Here is a 19,084-nt window from a genome sequence, read left to right as displayed (position 1 = left end):
CCAAGTCATTGGGTGTATTTAAGGCAGAGATAGATAGGTTCTTGATTAGCCAGGGAATCAAAGGGTATGGGGTGAAAGCAGAGGAGTGGGGATGACTGGAAGAATTGTATCAGTCCATGATTGAACAGCAGAGCAGACTCGATGGGCCGAATGGCCTACTTCTGCGTCTATATCTTATGGTCTTATTAAATTTAGTTTGCATTTAGACATAATTCATTTCAAAAAACATTAGCGACATTGTTTATTCCCCACACAATGTTATCGACCTGATTCTTTTCTGCCTCATCTCCAGTTTCAAAGTCTCGTGTTAGAATCTCACCCAACGACAGGATGGTGACGTAGGCTGGCCTGTCTGATCGCAGCAGTGAATGTTCTCGTGCCTTATTGAGTGAAGGGTCCTTATCAAACACTCCTTTCACAGGGCCTACTACAGAGTCAAAACCATGCATACGAAAGGTGAAGGCCTTGTGGGGCTGGCTGTATCGTTGGCGCTCCTGTGGAAAAAGAATAAACCATCAACTGAGTTCTGTTTTAGAGACTGAGCTCAGGATCCGCATTCTGGGTTTACTGGTCAGCTGAAGGCTAAGTGGAGCTGACAGCAATGATCAGTGATCACAAGGACACTTTCTATTATTTAATTGATTATGGGATGTATTGAAAACATAAAAATTATTGTCCATTCATTGCCCCGAAACTAAAGAAACAAATCAGAGCCAATTGCATCAGGGGAAACATGGCTCAGACTGGGAAGGGAAGAAATACTAGAGAGGGTGATCCTGGTGCAGTACATCAGGTAGCTGAGGGAGGTTGTAGGAGGGTGTCATGGGCTTCCAATACTCCCATAATACGGGGTGCTACTAGAAAACTAAAGATGGCAAAAGGAACACACATTAAAAAAAAGAGGGTGAGGCTACATGGAGGTCAATGGAATTAAAAGGACAGTGTCAGCGTGGATGAGGAATTATCTTAAAGGAAAAAGCAGAGAACTGTGGTAAGTAGACAAAGACAGACTGTGCCGTTCCCTCGTGATCACAGGGTCAGAGTCATACAGAATAGGAATAGATAGATAAGCTTTATTTGAGACATGTACATTGAAACATACAGTGAACAAGTCATTCAGTCCATCACGTCCATTATGACCACGCCTGCACTAACCCCACTTGTCGCTATTAGATCCGTACCTTTTATGCCTTGCCTATGTAAGTATCCGTCTAAATGCCTCTCAAACAACATGATGCGGAGATTACTTACATGGGTTCTGAATAAAACTTAAACATTTTATTCAGTAGGCAGTATGATAAATGGTGAAAAGAATAGATGCAAATGCAATATATGGGCTTCCAGAAGGGACTGACAGGAGAATGTGCTATATAGCAAAATATGAAGTGCTGGACTTCGGCAGAAAGAGTGAGTGACAATGTCACTCTGGAGGATATTTATTATTGATTGAAATACAGCATAGAATATACCCTTCCAGCCCTTCAAAATGCAAGCAACTCCTGATTCAACCCTAACCTAATCACAGGACAGTTTACAATGATCAATTAACCTACCAACTGGTAGGTCTTTGGACTGTGGGAGGAAACCCATACGGTCATGGGGAGAATAGACAAACTCCTTACAGACGGCAGTGGGAATTGAACTTGGGTCGCTGGTACTGTAAAGCGTTGTGTTAACCACTACGTTACCGTGTATATGCAGCAACACAGGAGTCTCATGCACATAAATCCTTGAATTGGCACACTATGAGATAGTGGGCAGGACAGTATATAGGATTCAGGGATTCAAAAATAGAGACAAAATACACACACACATGTAGTTTCTGTTGAGCCCATTTATAAAACATTTTGTTGGTCTTGATTCTGACAGTGAGGACAGGAGGCATCATAGACTAATGACATAGTGTAATTCTCTACGGAGAGGCACCCTTACCTGTTCCTGAAACACACGCTTTTCATCTCCAGTGCTGGGTCTCACAACGTAGTCTGTCCGTCTATAAATAAATGAAAAACACTATCACTAACCCAAAATGCCCTGTGGCTGCAACAGCACCCCAGATCTATGGCCACACAGAGAACATAAAGAGTGTCTGCACCATCTCTCCTCTGCTACCTGAACTATAGTAATCCTCTAGCACTGTGATGTGTGAGAGTCCACCTCTAATGAATGGAATAAGCTGAGGAGAAGGGGTGCCCTGCTGGTTTGAACCATATGCAGGTAATACCCTAAACTTACCCAATTACTTCTTTCTTTTTCTTTTTCAATCTTTTTATTAAATTTCATATATAAAAAAAAACAGCACATAATAATGAATAGATTACAGATTCAATAAACTTGAGATTACATTAGTAATAGGATAATAATATCCTATTAAAACATCCATCAACAAAAGGTACATAAATCAATCAAGTCTATATAAATATGTATGAAAAAAAAACAAAAATAATCGTCGAAAAAAGAAGAAAAAACCCAATTACTTGGGGTGTGAGGAAGTCAAAAGTGATGCCAATACAGTAAAATTTTGATAATCTGCTGCACAACAGTTGGAAAATCGTAACAATTTGGCAACTGATTCATTGGGTATTGTTTTTGACGCCACGTTGAAAATCGCCTTGTCCTATTTTTTACTTACAGAGTTTGCAGGAAAATTTATAATACAATTGTACAATGTAACATCTTAAACAAGTGAATTAAGAGTGTTATGCTAATAATTATCATAACTTTGTCTGTTTATGCTTAGCCGGGGTTGGGGGCAAGGCGGCATGGTAATGTAACAGTTAGTGTAACCAGCGACCCGGGTTCAATACCGCGGCTGTGAAACCAGGTGGGTTTCTTCTGGGTGCACTGGTTTCCTCCCACGTTCCAAAGATATACAGCTTAGCAGGTTAAATGGAATTGGGCAGCATGAGCTTGTTGGGCTGGAAGGGCCTGTTACCACACTGATCTCAAAATAAAAAAAAAATGAAACATTCGATAGTCTAGGCAAATTTGCCAGTCCTGAGCGTGCCAGATTAACAAAACTTTACTGTGGTACACAACCCACTGGCTAACTTCACGGTCCTGACCGGTGCAGCCTCCTTTTAAAAATATTCCCCAGTTCATACATCAAGTCATCTTGTCCAACTTGTCTCATTTGAAGAAAATATTCCAACAACAAGTCCATTAACCATAGCTTTGACATAATTTACAGAATGAATTGCAAGGATAAAAAAGGACAAATATCAAAGTAGCAGAGCATTGCAACTATTGCAGTATTCCCTTCAGATTTCCAAATCCATGATGGATTATAAAGTACTTACACCCTGGGAGTTGGGGGTGTGATGTCTTGAAGCTCATCAGATTCCTGCATGTGTGTGAAAGAGAGAGAGAGAGAGAGAGAGAGAAAGAGAGTAATCAGTCACTGCCACTTTACAAAACACCACATTATGGTAACCAAGAATTAATCCAAGGAATCACTAATTTTGGTGCAATGGACCTCGGAATGCAAACAAAATTGAAGATAAAAACTGGAAGTACCACTGATGAAGGGTCTCAGCCTGAAATCTCAACTGATTATTTCCCTCCAAAGATGCAGCCTAACTTGCCGAGTTCCTCCAGCATTTAGTGTGTACCTGAAGATAAAACTATGTATTTAACAAGACAAACAATTATTCCTTTATTATTATATTATTCAACTCAAGCTCAAATAAACATTCAAAATATTGAGAAATATTTGCCACCTCTTACAAAGTGAAACCAAGTGACGAGGCTTCACTTTCAGATGAGCTCAATGCCTTCTATGCCTACACTATCAAAACAAGGAGGAAACTTCACGAACTCCCACAGCCCCCGATGACCTTGTGATCTCAGTCTCTAAGGCCAACATGACAGCATCCTTCAGGAGGGTGAACCCACAGAAGGCATCCAGCCTAGATGGGTACATAGTCGAGTAACATAGAAATCTACAGCACATTACAGGCTCTTTGGCCCACAATGTTGTGCCGACCATAAAACCTACTCTAGAAACTGCCTAGAATTAGTCTACAACATAGCCCTCTATTTTTCTAAGCTCCATCTACCTATTTATGTCTCTTAAAAGACCCTATTGTATCCGCTTCCACCACCGGCAGTGCATGACACACCCACCATTCTCTACGTGAAAAACCTACTTCTGACATCCCCCTTGTACCTACTTCCAAGCACCTTAAAACTATGCTCCCTCATGTTAGGCATTTCAACCCTGGGAAAAAGCCTCTGGCTATCCACACGATCAATGCCCCTCATCATCTTATACACCTCTATCAGGTCACCTCTCATCCTCCGTCACTCCAAGGAGAAAAGGCCAAGTTCACTCAACCTATTCTCATAAGGCATGCTCCCCAATCCAGGCAACATTCTTGTAAATCTCCTCTGCACCCTTTCTATGGCTTCCACATCCTTCCTGTAGTTAGGTAACCAGAACTGAGCACAATACTCCAAGTGGGGTCTGACCAAGGTCTCATATAGCTGTAACATTACCTCACGGCACTTGAACTCAATCCCACGGTTGAAGACGACCAACACACAATATGCTTTCTTAACAACACTTGTCAACCTGTGCAGATTTGAGTGTCCTATGGACACAGACCCCAAGATCCTCCAAATTACCAAGAATATTACCATCAATAGTATATTCTGTCTTCAAATTTGACCTATCAAAATGAACCACTTCACACTTATCTGGGGTTGAACTCCATCTGCCACTTCTCAACCCAGTTCTGCATCCTATTGCTGTCCCACTGTAACCTCTGACAACCCTCCAGACTATCCACAACACCCCCAACTTTTGTATCATCAGCAAATTACTAACCCACCCTTCTACTCTATCATCCAGGTCATTTATAAAAATCACAAAGAGGAGGGGTCCCAGAACAGATCCCTGTGGAACACCACTGGTCAGTGACCTCCATGCAGAATATGACTCTTTGCATTCTGTGAGTAAGCCAATTCTGGATCCACCAAGCAAGGTCTCCTTGGATCCCATGCCTCATTACTTTCTGAATGTGCCTCGCATGGGGTACCTTATCAAATGCCTTACTGAAATCCATATACACTACATCCACTGCTCTACCTTCATCAATATGTTTTATTACATTCTCAAAGAGTTCAATCAGGTTTGTAAGACATGACCTACCATGCTGACAATCCCTAATCAGATCATATCTCTCCAAATGCTCATAAATCCCGCCTCTCAGGATCTTCTCCAACAACTTGCCCACCAATGAAGTAAGACTCACTGGTCTATAATTTCCTGAGATACTTCTACTCCCTTTCTTGAATAAGGGAACAACGTGTGAAAACTTCCAATTCTCTGGCCCTTCTCCTGTCCCTAGTGATGATGCAAAGATCATCGCCAGAGGCTCAACTATCTCCTCCCTCGCTTCAGTCAGTAGCCTGGGGTATATCTTGCCCGGTTCTGGCAACTTATCTAACTTAATACCTTTCAATAGCTCAAGCACATCCTCTTCCTTAACGTCTATACACTCAAGTGTTTCTGTCTGCTTTAAGTCATTGAGCACTGATCAACCTGTGCTGATCAACTGGGTGGAGAGTTCACCAATAATTTTAATCTCGCATTTTGGCAATATGAGGTACTCACCTACTTCAAGCAGGCATCAATTATACCAATGTTGATGAAAGTGGTAACCTGCCTCAGTAGCAACCTGCCCAGTAGCATTTGTGATGAAGTGCTTTGGGAGGATGGTGATGAAACATATAGACAGACTCCTGCCTTAGAAGTGACATGGATATGCTTCAATTTGCATACCGGCACCAGTCAGTTTGGATTGGCAACAACATCTCCTCCACAATCTCCATCAGCACAGGGGCACCACAAAGCTATGTGCTCAGCCCCCTGCTCTACTCGCTTTACACTCATGACTGTGAGACTAAGCACAGCTCCAATGCCATATTTAAGTTTTCTGACAACACCACTGTTGTTGGCTGAATAAAAGCTGGTGACGAATCAGCATATAGGACGGAGATGGAAAATCTGGTTGAGTGAAGCCACAACAATACCACCTCTCACTCAATGTCAGCAAAACCAAGGAGCTGATTATTGACTTCAGGAAGAGGAAAGCAGAGGTCTACGAGCCAGTCCTCATTGGAGGATCAGAGGTGGAGAGGGTCAGCTATTTTAAATTCCTCAGTGTTATTATTTCAGAGGATCTATTCTGGGCCCAGCATGTTAAGTGCTATTATGAAGAAAGCAAGGCAGTGCCTCTACATTCTTAGAGGTTTGCGAAGATGGCATGACATCTAAAACCTTGACAAACTTCCATAGGTGTGTGGTGGAAAGTATATTGACTGTTTGCATCACAGCCTGGTATAGAAATATCAATGCCCTTGAATGGAAAGACCTCCCAAAAGTAGTGGACGTAGCCCTGTCCATCACAGGTAAAGCCTTCCCCACCAGTGAGCAGAACTACATGGAGCCCGAAATCAGCATCCATCATCAGGGACCCCCACCACCCAGGACATGCTGCCTTCTCACTGCTGCCATTGGGAAGGAGATACAGGAGCCTTAGGACCCACACCACCAGGTTCGGAAACAATTATTACCCTTCAACCATCAGGTTCTTGAACCAGAGGGGATAACTTCACTCAACTTCATTCACCACAACACTGAATTGTTCCCACAAACTATGGACTCACTTCCAATAACTCTTCATCTCATGTTCTCAACATTTATTGTTTTTTTTCTCTTTTGTATTTGCACAGTTTGTTGTCCTTTGCACGTTGGTTGTTTGTCCATCCCGTTAGGTGTGGTCTTTCATTGATTCAAGTGTGTTTCAATTTACTGTGATAATAAATTTACTTTACTTCAATTTTATTTCATTATTATAATTACTTAAGAAAATTCTTTCTTCTCCAGTCACCTTTCCCTTTCACCTGGCTTCACCTATCACCTTCTAGCTAGTCCTCATTCCCTTCCCCCCAACATTTTATTCTGGCATCTTCCCCCTTCCTTTTCAGTCCTGACGAAAGGTCTCGGTCCAAAACATCGACTGTTTATTCATTTCCATAGAGGTTGTCTGACCTGCTGAATTCCTCCTGCATTTTGTGCGTGTTGCTCTGGATTTCCAGCATCTACAGAATCTCCTGTATAAACAATTATTTTCTGGTCACCTCATTTTAGGAAGGATGTTTCAGAGAGGGTGCAGAGGAGATTTACTAGAATGCTGCCTGCATTAGAGAACATATCTTTTGACGAAAGATTGAGTGAGCAAGGGTTTTTCTCACTGAAGCAAAAGGGGCTGAGAGGTGATTTGATAGCGGTGTACAAGATTATGAGAGGCATAGTTAGAGTGGACAGCCACAGCCTTTTCTCCCCAGAGTAACACCAGAAGACATCTGTTTCAGGTAAGTGGAGAGAAGTTTAGGGGAGATGTTAGAGGTATTTTTTTTTCACCAAAGAGGTGCCTGGAACACACTGCAGTGGTTGGTGGTAAAGGTTGACACAAGAGGGACATTTAAGAGATTTAGATAGGCACATGGATGTAAAACAAGATGGAGGGCAGATCTCAAATCTAGGGACGTTATGGCACAGCTGAATAAAACACTGGTCAGTTCAGTAAAACTGGGATAATCTGACACCTTCAAGATTTCAGATGGACTGGCAGATATTGAAGAATATTGGAAACTACTCGAACACACATGTAATTCACCCTTTTTAACACAGTAAGCAATAGGGCATTTTAAGGGACTATGAAAACAGGACCCCAGTGAGTTTAAAGGGAGCTCTGGGAGAGGGAGAGAAAGGAGTATTCTTCTCACCTACAATTATTTTTGTCACTGAACCAAGAGTTCTCTGTCAAATCTACATATAATGCTTCTCCATTTTCTTCTCACTAAATTATACACAGGATGTTTTCTTTATTATTTCAAACCAAATCATCCTGCTTTGGCACCTTCAATACACCTTCTGTTGCAGTCGAATAATAGTTTCTTTGGTTAATATTGCTTCCATGGTTTTCCTTTCTGATTCTGTTTCTTTCCAAAATACCCTGCAGCCGGGGATATCCCATTCTTTACTTTCATTCCATAGGATAAACAGCACATTAACAGGCCATTAAACTCAACCAGTCCACACCAGCAGTTATATTGAAGCCCCTCCAGAGTACCATTATCTAAGTCCATGTCTTCCTCAAGACTGGAAAGAGGAAAAAAGCCAGAATGCGAGGGTTTGGAAAGGGGAAGGAGTACAAGTTGACAGGTGACAGGTGGAAGAAGTCTTGGCCCGAAACACTGACTGCTTATTCCCCTCCGTAGGTGCCGCCTGAATTGCTGAGTTCCTCCAGTATTCGTTGCTCAAGACTTCAATCTGCAGAATCTCATGTTTAGGAATCTTTGAGAATGTATTCACTAAGAAACCCGTAAAACTCACTGCAATTGAAGGCAGCTCCTTCAAAATATGAAGATGAATGAATAAGATTAATAAAAGTACACAATGTTAAAGTGCACACCAGCTTCACTTCCTCCAATAAATTATTTGGAAATACCAGAGAACAGGGATAAAACTGACACATTTGCGTTTGACCCACGTTACAAAATGGCTGTCAAAATGAATTACCTTGGGAAATGCCTGATCCTTAACCTCAAACCACAGCTGACACAACAAAGTCATTTCCTTCTCCGAGTCACGTCCAGAACCTGGAGAAATGGGAAGAGGAAACAGCTAAAATAATTGAACAGTCATCAAACACAATCATTGTCCTTAATTGCTCACCAGTTTCCTCAAATGCTGCTCAAAGATCTTCCAGAGTACAGAGCTCCTATCAATGTGCCTATCAGTCTCTATGAAACAACAATAAAACAGAAAATGCTGGAAGAACTCAACCATTCAAACAGCACCTGGGGAAAGAAAAACCATCAGGGACCCTTCTATAGAGGCTGCTTGACAGGCTGATTTCTTCCAGCGTTTTCTGCTTTTATTTCAGATTCCAGCATCTACAGTTTTATTTGGTTTCCTTTGTACAAACAGAATTTACTGAGGTATTGCATGATCAAATCAGAGAGAATAAAACTACATCCCGCATTGATACAGAGTTACGTATGTTACAGCTGGAATTAACCGCACATGAGCACTCAGTCATCCTTTGACATGATATGTAAGTATCTTCCTTGCTTCTGCTTCCTGTGGTAGATCTACATTTCTCAATAACGTTGACTAGAAATATTGCAACCCAGAAAGGTGAACCTGGTCTCATTAACCAATTCCTGGCAACTGGTAACAGATTATGACTAGACAGCTCACCAGCTTCAACTGCAAATTCTGATGAGAACACCAAAGAACCAATTGAAGTTCTACAACTTAATGCATTAAACATTGCTGACGTGAGCTGGCAGTAACTCTTGCATTTATCTGTTGAAATTTCAGTGAGTTGGACCTGTGCGATGCTCTGCCAACATTGGTAGTCCAAGGTTTCCTTCTCCTGGTTGAGCTTCATTGTACCACTGGACTCCACACAACAGATGGGTCCAGCCTTGCTGAAATACTCCAGCATTATGTCGGGGTAATTGCCCCTTGGATCCATTTTGATGAAATGTTGGACAAAAGTGCTATATTGGTATTTCAAAAGAACAAGGAATGACTTGAGTTAGACAGAAGAGGCAGAAGAGCAACTGTGCAGTCAGGGCCGTTCACAGCCACGCAATGCAGATTGTATGCCATTGGGAAACTCCAGGTACACTTCCATGTGCACAGGGTCAGGAAATCACACCATTTCTGGGTTTTGAAGCTAGAGCACTGGTTGGCTTTACTATGGTGTATCCACAAGGGTGAGGGCTGAGGATCACCCCATAACTCGTGGGGTGCAGGCAGCAGTGGGAAAGTTGATGACTCTCAGATAAACATTAAAGAGCAGACAGATGGTTCATAGGTTTATAAGGACACCTCATTTGTTGCATTACCTCTTGTGCCATATGCCAACAAGGGGAGAAATAGGAAGAGAGCATAGATAAATGTGCGGCTGGAGAATGGGTGCAGGAAGGAGAGCATTAGATTTGTTAGGCACTGAGAATGGATCCAGAGAAAGCGAGACTTGTACAAGCTCTTCAACAGGGCTGGGACCAGTATTGCTTCTGTTAGTAAGGTTTAACTAATCTGAGCAGGGAAATGTGAAGATGAGCACTCATTACAAACAACCACTGCAGTTCTGAGAGGAGATGAAATGTTAGAAGGATTATCAAATGAGGTGAGATCTGAACAGTCTTAAGGATTATACATGAGGACTTCTACAGATGCTGAAAATCTGAGTGCTTGATATAGTCTACATGGCTTTTTTAACACTGCAATCTGGTCAAAAGGGTAATACCATTGGGATCCAAGGGAGAATAAGACTGGCTCTAGCAGGAAGCAAAGGCTAATGGTATGACAGAAAAGTCCCACAGGGCCAAGTACTCGATCCCTTGCTTCAAGAGAACAAACATAAACATGGAATGTTACAGCATTGGACAGGCCATTTGCCCCATGATGATGTGCCAATCTTGATGCCAGTTTATACAAAATGTCATCTTCCTGTATATCATCTACTGTTGTTGATACATTTTTCATGTGTCTGTCTGAAAGCCTTTTAAACTCTACTAAACTGCCAGGTTCCACAACTACCCTTGGTAACCCATCCCAGGCACCTAACCATGCTCTGTGTAAAAAAACTTGTCCCTCACGTCACCTTTAAACTAATGCACCCCCCCACCTCAAAATCATTGACATTTCTACCCTGGGGAAAAAATTCTATCTACCCTAAAATATTAATATTATAATATTAATATAATATTAAGAGTTTGCCCAACCTGACATTGAAACTCATACACTCAAATCCAGGCTGCATCCTGGTAAGTCTCTTATGCACCCTTTCAACAGCTTCCACATATAATGGGGCGATCAGAACAGCACACAATACTCCAAGTGTGGTCTGACTAAAGTTTTATATATGTGCAGCATGATTTCCTTATTCTTATACCCAACACCTCTACCAATGAAGGCTAGCATGCCATATTTTCTCAGTGTTACAATATACTATATGAAAACATAGAAAATAGGTGCAGGAGTAGGCCATTCGGCCCTCATCTGAAAGATCTCATGGCAATATTTCAGAAATGAACAGGGAGCTCTCAGACTCAATATTTATCCCTTCAGTAACTATTAAAATAAAACAAAATCTGGTTATTTTCTTTCCTGATGCTTGCTGCGAGTTCCCAAGAAAATCAGTGCTATTTAGCTGTTCCCATACAAACAGGGTCCAGGACTCATGTGGACCCACTTTAAGTCTGGGACTTGCTGAGTGGCAGATGCTGCCAGATCTGTCACTCTGCTCTCTGTGGGGTCTAACAGTAGAGTAAAGTCTTTCTGGCATTCTCCAGTATTATGCTCTAATACTGAACCAAGTCAAATTTGGTGAAGGATCTGATGTCCTGGTCACTGCAGGGTAGTGCTCAGGCTGGAGAATAGGGAAAAGGCTTTTCAAGCAGAAATTTAGTAATTTTCTTCATCACCTTGTGTTTTAATATTAAATTTAAATTTAGAAACATAGAAAATAGGTGCAGGAGTAGGCCATTTGGCCCTTCGAGTCTGCACCGCCATTCAGTATGATCATGGCTGATCATCCAACTCCGAACCCTGTACCTGCTTTCTCTCCATACCCCCTGATCCCTTTAGCCACAAGGACCATATCTAACCTCCTCTTAAATATAGCCAATGAACTGGCCTCAACTGTTTCCTGTGGCAGAGAATCCCACAGATTCACCACTCTCTGTGTGAAGAAGTTTTTCCTCATCTCGGTCCTAAAAGGCTTCCCCTTTATCCTTAAACTGTGATCCCTCGCTCTGGACTTCCCCAACATCGGAAACAATCTTCCTACATCTAGCCTGTCCAATCCCTTTAGAATTTTATACGTTTCAATAAGATCCCCCCTCAATCTTCTAAATTCCAGTGAGTATAAGCTTAGTCGATCCAGTCTTTCTTCATATGGAAGTCCTGCTATCCCAGGAATCAATCTGGTGAACCTTCTTTGTACTCCCTCTATGGCAAGAATGTCTTTCCTCAGATTAGGGGACCAAAACTGCACACAATACTCCAGGTGTGATCTCACCAAGGCCTTGTACAACTGCAGTAGAACCTCCCTGCTCCTGTACTCAAATCCTTTTGCTATGAATGCCAATATACCATTTGCCTTTTTCACTGCCTGCTGTACCTGCACATCCACTTTCAATGACTGGTGTACAATGACACTCAGGTCTCGTTGCACCTCCCCTTTTCCTAATCGGCCACCATTCAGATAATAATCTGTTTTCCTGTTCTTGCAACCAAAGTGGATAACCTCACATTTATCCACATTAAATTGCATCTGCCATGAATTTGCCCACTCACCTAACCTATCCATGTCACCCTGCATCCTCTTAGCATCCTCCTCACAGCTAACACCGCCACCCAGCTTCGTGTCATCCGCAAACTTGGAGATGCTGCATTTAATTCCCTTGTCTAAATCATTAATATATATTGTAAACAACTGGGGTCCCAGCACTGAGCCTTGCGGTACCCCACTAGTCACTGCCTGCCATTCTGAAAAGGTCCTGTTTACTCCCACTCTTTGCTTCCTGTCTGCCAACCAATTCTCTATCCACATCAATACCATACCCCCAATACCGCGTGCTTTAAGTTTGCACACTAATCTCCTGTGTGGGACCTTGTCAAAAGCCTTTTAAAATCTAAATATACCACATCCACTGGCTCTCCCCCATCTACTCTACTAGTTAAATCTTCAAAAAATTCTGTAAGATTCGTCAGACATGATTTTCCTTTCACAAATCCATGCTGACTTTGTCCGATGATTTCACCTCTTTCCAAATGTGCTATTTTCACATGTTTGATAACCGACTCTAGCATTTTCCCCACCACCGATGTCAGACTAACCGGTCTAAAATTCCCCGGTTTCTCTCTCCCTCCTTTTTTAAAAAATGGGGTTACATTAGCCACCTTCCAATCCTCAGGAACTAATCCAGAATCTAAGGAGTTTTGAAAAATTATCACTAATGCATCCACTATTTCTTGGGCTACTTCCTTAAGCACTCTGGGATGAAGACCATCTGGCCCTAGGGATTTATCTGCCTTTAATCCCTTCAATTTACCTAACACCACTTCTCTACTAACATGTATTTCCCTCAGTTCTCTCATCTCACTAGACCATCGGTCCCTTACTATTTCCGGAAGATTATTTATGTCCTCCTTAGTGAAGACAGAACCAAAGTAGTTATTCAATTGGTCTGCCATGTCTTTGTTTCCTATGATCAATTCACCTGTTTCTGACTGTAAGGGACCTACATTTGTCTTGACCAATCTTTTTCTTTTCACATATCTATAAAAGCTTTTACAGTCAGTTTTTATGTTCCCTGCCAGCTTTCTCTCATAATCTTTTTTCCCTTTCCCAATTAAGCCCTTTGTCCTCCTCTGCTGGTCTCTGAATTTCTCCTAGTCCTCAGGTGTGCCGCTTTTTTTTGCTAATTTATATGTTTCTTCTTTGGACTTGATACTATCCCTAATTTCCCTTGTCAGCCATGAGTGTACTACCTTCCTTGGTTTATTCTTTTGCCAAACTGGGATGAAAAATTGTAGTAGGTCATCCATGCAATCTTTAAATGCTTGCCATTGCATGTCCCCCGTCAACCTTTTAAGTATCATTTGCCAGTCTATCTTAGCTAATTCACATCTCATACCTTCAAAGTTACCCTTCTTTAAGTTCAGAACCTTTGTTTCTGAATTAACTATGTCAACATATACATTAATGACTATACTTCATATACATTAATGACTTCAACTTAAGCCAAGATAGAGGTTCACAGATGATACAAGCTTGTGTCTACCACAAAGTCAAAAACTAAAATCAATCAAGAAATTTGACTTCTGCTTTATGATGTGTGCGAATTTTTGAACTAACATACATTTACAGAAGGAAATTAAGTCAAGGTGCTATGGGACTGCCAGCATTTAGCAGTAAGATTCATTCCTTAATTCGCTCTCCTGGTGATTGTTTTCTGCATAATGAGTCAGCAACCAGTAAACAATGTTTAAGTATTTAGCTTTTCATTATGTTTCATATATTCACAACCATTATTAGTTTGGCCTTGCCACGTTGCATTTCTACAAAGTTTGCGACCATTTGCAGTATCATTCCTGTGGCTACCTATGCTACTAACATACATTCTGCCACCTCACACATTAATGAAACTAATCGTCAGTTTTGTGAGATTTCTAATAAAAGACCACTGAAATTGGAGGAGCCATCCAGCTTCTCATATACTCTAAACCCTTTGTAGTTGACTCTTTGCCCCCCTTGGGCATCGGGATGCACCAGGACTCACCAATCCATTTCCAGTGCTGGCCTCGTTCTCTGCAATTTACATATGGAGTAAAATTGGAGGGAAGAGCGGCAACCCCACCTGTGTGAAATAAAGTTATATATCAGACATCATTTGTAGCTTATTCTCTCCAAACTTGTCACAGTCACTCCAGCTGATCCTTTGTACGTGGTATATATCAATACACAGAAAAAGTCCTTTGAACAAGTACCTCAAATAATAAAAGATGCTGGATCTTCCATTTGAATACCGCGCAGCCAGCATCCACTTGCGCCCAGGTACCATCAGATGCAGAGTTCACCACCATCTGCCAACTGCAGATTTAGTCAACCTTCCACACCCTTCCCTGCCCATCCCACTGACAGTTCTCACTGCACAACGCAGAAAAAGGCAGAGCAGAAGAGGGCTGAGGAGCATAGGATGAGAACTGGGGGAGGGGGAGGATCAGGCTTGTCCAAGGGGGTGGGGCTAGGGAAACAAGTGGGGTGGGAAGAAGTCTGTTGTCAGAGAAGATCCAGGGATGAGAAACAAGGAAATGGAAAGGCTAAGGCTTTATAAGGCAACACACATAAAATGCCAGAGGAACTCAGCAGGCCAGGCAGCATCGATGGAAAAAAGCACAGTTGACGTTTCAGGCCGAAACCCTTCGATGCTGCCTGGCCTGCTGAGTTCCTCCGGCATTTTGTGTGTGTTGCTTGGATTTCCAGCATCTGCAGATTTTCTCTTGTTTGAGGCTTTATAAGGCGTTGGGCAGAACACACTTGGAGGACTGTGAGCAGTTTTGGGCCCCATATTTAAGAAATAATCTGTTGGCACTGAAGAGGGTCCAGAGGAGGTTCATAAGAATGACCCTGGGAATGAAAGGTTTAACTTACGAGGAGCATTTGATGACTCTGAGAATGTACTTACTGTAGTTTGGGGGAGTCCAGGACCAGAGGACACAGCCTCACAAGGACATCCCTTTAGAACAGAGATGAGGAGGAATTTCTTTAACAAGATGGAGGTGAATCGGAGGAATTCATTGGCATAGATGGTTGTGGATCCCAAGTCATTGGGTATATTTAAAGCAGAGTTTGATGTTCTTGATATTAATAAGGGTGACAAAGGTAACAGGGAGAAGGCAGAAGAATGGGTTTGAGAGGCACAATGAATCAGCCACAATAGAATGGTGGAGCAGACTCATAAGACTGAATGGCTGAATTTTACCCCAATGTCCTATGGACTTATGGAAAGTGAAGAAATGTTTTGGATAAAGCCCATGAGAAAGAAAAGAAACAAAATTCAACTACAAGAAGCCAAAGGAACAAGGGACTGCATAGGATGTGACACAGAGGAATAAAGCAAGATATGGGAAATGTAGGAAATATAAATGGATCAATTGTCATGCGAGCGTCAGTGATTGACACACAACAGAAAGTGCAGGTTGTATTTCCAAAATGCTGCCGATAACACGTATCAGACATTTATTCCATGACAACAAATCTGAGAAATGGGACCATAAAGTATATACAGTAAGTCTTGCTGGATAGGTGATGAGATTGGAGACCTCCTGTAGTAGATTTCAATCACCCACACCAGGAGACAATGCTCAAGGTCTAAAACTACATAATGTAGAGTTTTCACTTACAGAATGGTGTACAAAAATATCTGTGGAGAACTTGTCAAGTCTATCAACTTCACTACTAACTTCCACCCCACGTTCAAATTCACTACGACTATTTCTGGCATGACTTTCTCCTCTGTAAAGATCCATCCATTGTTTGCCAACTCCCCATTACTTCTTTATACTGCCCATCTCCTCTTTATAGTCCTGATGCAGTGCCTTAACCTTAAACTTATTTTTTATGATCTGTTAATATTATTATGTTAATATTATCTTATGTGCTATATGTACTGTGCTTTGTACCTTGGTCCGAGAGGAACGACGTTTCATTAGCTGTATACATCTATACGGTTGAATGAAAATGAACTTGAACTATCCTTTTGCCCTCACAGATGCAGCCTGACCTTCCGGGTTCCTCCGCAGCTAGTACTTTGCTTCAGGTTCCAGTATCTGCAATCTCATGTCTCCAACTTCGGAAACATTGAGGTTAAGTGTTTAAATTAACAGACTCATAATCCCTCGATTAATTATACAGACGCAAGTTCATCTCTCCACGGCAATTGTTGAATTAAAGTTCACTTAAAAATAACCTAGAATTTAAAATGAAAAACAGCTAGTCTTGGTAATGGTGACTATCAAACTTCAAAAACCTGAAATAAAAATGGAAAATGGTGGAACCACTCAGCAAATCGGGTGGGTCTGATTGGATGAGGTTCGGGTTGTTGTGGTGAAAAGTTGTTTACAAATAGCTAGAGACCAAGGAAATAAAGTTCATAACCTCTCTCTGACTGCCATCAATCTATCAGCAAGACAGCTTCTTAAACAGCATATCACCATAGCAACCTGCCTCTTCTATCAGATATATTCCTTTTGCCATGTCCATTTCCACACCCATTCAATCTGCTATGTAAAACTAAATTGCAGTTCTAACAAAAGGCCTTTAAGCCGAAACTTTAACATTTTTCTCTCTCTCTACAGATGCTGTCTGACCTGCTGAGTGCTTCCAGTTTTTTAAATATATTTTTATTTAATATTTTCAGTACTTGCCACTTTTCAGCTCTAAACACCATCTCTGATGTGGAAGGAAACCTTTAATCCATACTGCCCTCTCTGAAGATCCATGCAAAATTGCTTTGTCAAAGCAAAAAGAGGATTAAGAAATTTCACTGACTAACTAGCATTGATTTAGCAAGTCGGCATCAAGAAGCCCTGGTAAACTGAAGTCAAGCAGCATCAAGTTTGGACTCCGCTTTGCATAAAGGAAGATGGATTCTGGTTGATGCAGGTCAATAATCCCAGGCCAGTTTTCAGGCCATAAAACCAAACATCTATATCCCCTTTCATCACTGAATCGCTTTCCTTCCATCATAATGTGAGAAATGGGCACATGTACTTATGATGGCACAGGGTTCAATTCTATTTAGAGTCAATGAGTAATACAACATGGAGAGGCGCCATTTGGCCCAAATCTCTCATGCTGACCATGATGCCCATCTAAGCTAGTCCCATTTGCTCATTCCCCTCTAAACCTTTCCTATCCATGTACCAGTCCAAATGTCTTTTAGGATTTTGCTGTTGTACCTGTCTGAGCAACTCATTTCATTCTGAATGAAGAATGTGTCCCTCAAGAACATTTCAAATCTTTCCCCTCTCACCTTAAAACCTATGCCCTCCAGTTTTTGATTCCCTGGGAAAAAGACTCAATGTATCTACGCACTTATAATTTTATATGCGTCTTACCAGCAGCAAGTCCGAGACAACATTCAAGCATGAACTGTAAGTGGCAAATATCAGTTCTACCGAAAAGGTGCCAGACAATGACCATCTCTAACAAGTAAGTCTAATCGTCTTCCCTTGCCACTCAGTGGAATAATCCATACTAAATGAGTAACCATCAGGAATTCAATTCAGGTCAACAGCATACACTATACACGTCAGCAATGCTCTCAGCCTGAAAAACACAAACCCCATTTCCAGAAAAGTTGGGATATTTTCCAAAATGCAATAAAAACAAAAATCTGTGATATAAGAACATAAGAGATAGGAGCAGGAGTAGACCAATCGGCCCCTCAAGTCTGCTCCGCCATTCAACAAGATCATGGCTGATCCAATCTTAACTCTAGTTTTCACCGAATCCCACAAGGCAACAGTGCCAACCAACAGGGCACCATGCTGCCCATTTTATTATTCATCCCGCCCAAACCCATGTGATCACCTGGGGAAGAAAAAAACGATTTGCCAATTGAGGAAAAAAAATCCTCTCCGACCCATCCAGGCTATTGAAAACTGGTCCAGGAGATCACATGGCTGATCTAAACCTAGCCTCATGTCCACTTACCTGCTCGCTCACCGTATCCCCTAATGCCATTTTTATACAGGAAAATATCTATCTCCGTTTTGAATTTATTCAGTGTAGTAGCTTCCACAGCTCTCTGGGGCAGTAAATTCCACAGCCCCACTACCCTCTGAGTGAAGAAATTTCTCCTCATCTCAGTCCTGGAATGGCATCTCCTTATTTTAAGATTATGCCCCCTAGTCTTAGTTTCACCCATCATTGGGAACATTCTCCCCACATCCACCCGATCAAGCCCCTTCACAATCTTATGTGTTTCAATAAGATCGCCTCTCATTCTTCGGAACTCCAATGAGAAGAGTCCCAATCTACTCAACCTCTCATCATACATCAACCCACCCATCCCCGGAATTAACCTAGTGAACCTTCTCTGCACTGCCTCGAGAGCCAGTATGTCCTTTCTTAAATATGGACACCAGAACTGCACGCAGTACTCCAGGTGTGGTCTCACCAATACCCGGTGCAACTGCAGTAAGACCTCCCTGTTCTTATACTCCATCCCCCTAGCAATAAAAGCCAGCATTCCATTGGCCTTCTTGACCACCTGCTGCACTTGCATACTAACTTTTTGTGTTTCCTGCACCAGGACCCCCAGATCCCTTTGCACAGAAGCACTTTCCAGTTTCTCTCCATTTAGATAATAACTTGCTCTATTATTTTTCCTGTCAAAGTGCAAGACCTCACACTTGTCAGTATTATATTTCATCTGCCAAATGTCTGCCCAATCATTCAGCCTATCTATGTCCCCCTGCAGG

The 19,084-nt window shown here is 41.9% G+C and overlaps 1 protein-coding gene across 8 annotated transcripts in view; it reads right to left on the bottom strand.

The window, feature by feature from the left end:
* The window catches only part of nfrkb (nuclear factor related to kappaB binding protein), a 121,021-nt gene that overhangs the window by 43,263 nt on the left and 58,674 nt on the right, over positions 1-19,084 (bottom strand). For all 8 annotated transcript variants that reach the window (XM_059957141.1, XM_059957147.1, XM_059957143.1 and 5 more), the window contains 5 exons: positions 14,377-14,454; positions 8,591-8,670; positions 3,300-3,343; positions 1,933-1,993; positions 320-494 (listed from right to left, as the gene is read on the bottom strand). In XM_059957141.1, coding sequence (XP_059813124.1) covers positions 320-494; positions 1,933-1,993; positions 3,300-3,343; positions 8,591-8,670; positions 14,377-14,454 — 438 coding nt within the window. The remainder of the gene's footprint in view (positions 1-319; positions 495-1,932; positions 1,994-3,299; positions 3,344-8,590; positions 8,671-14,376; positions 14,455-19,084) is intronic.

The sequence above is a fragment of the Hypanus sabinus genome, chromosome X2 (genome assembly GCF_030144855.1).
Source record: "Hypanus sabinus isolate sHypSab1 chromosome X2, sHypSab1.hap1, whole genome shotgun sequence".
Taxonomy (NCBI): Eukaryota; Metazoa; Chordata; class Chondrichthyes; order Myliobatiformes; family Dasyatidae; genus Hypanus; species Hypanus sabinus.
The sequence above is the reverse complement of the archived record's forward strand: the minus strand, read 5'-3'. Positions and strand labels throughout refer to the sequence as shown.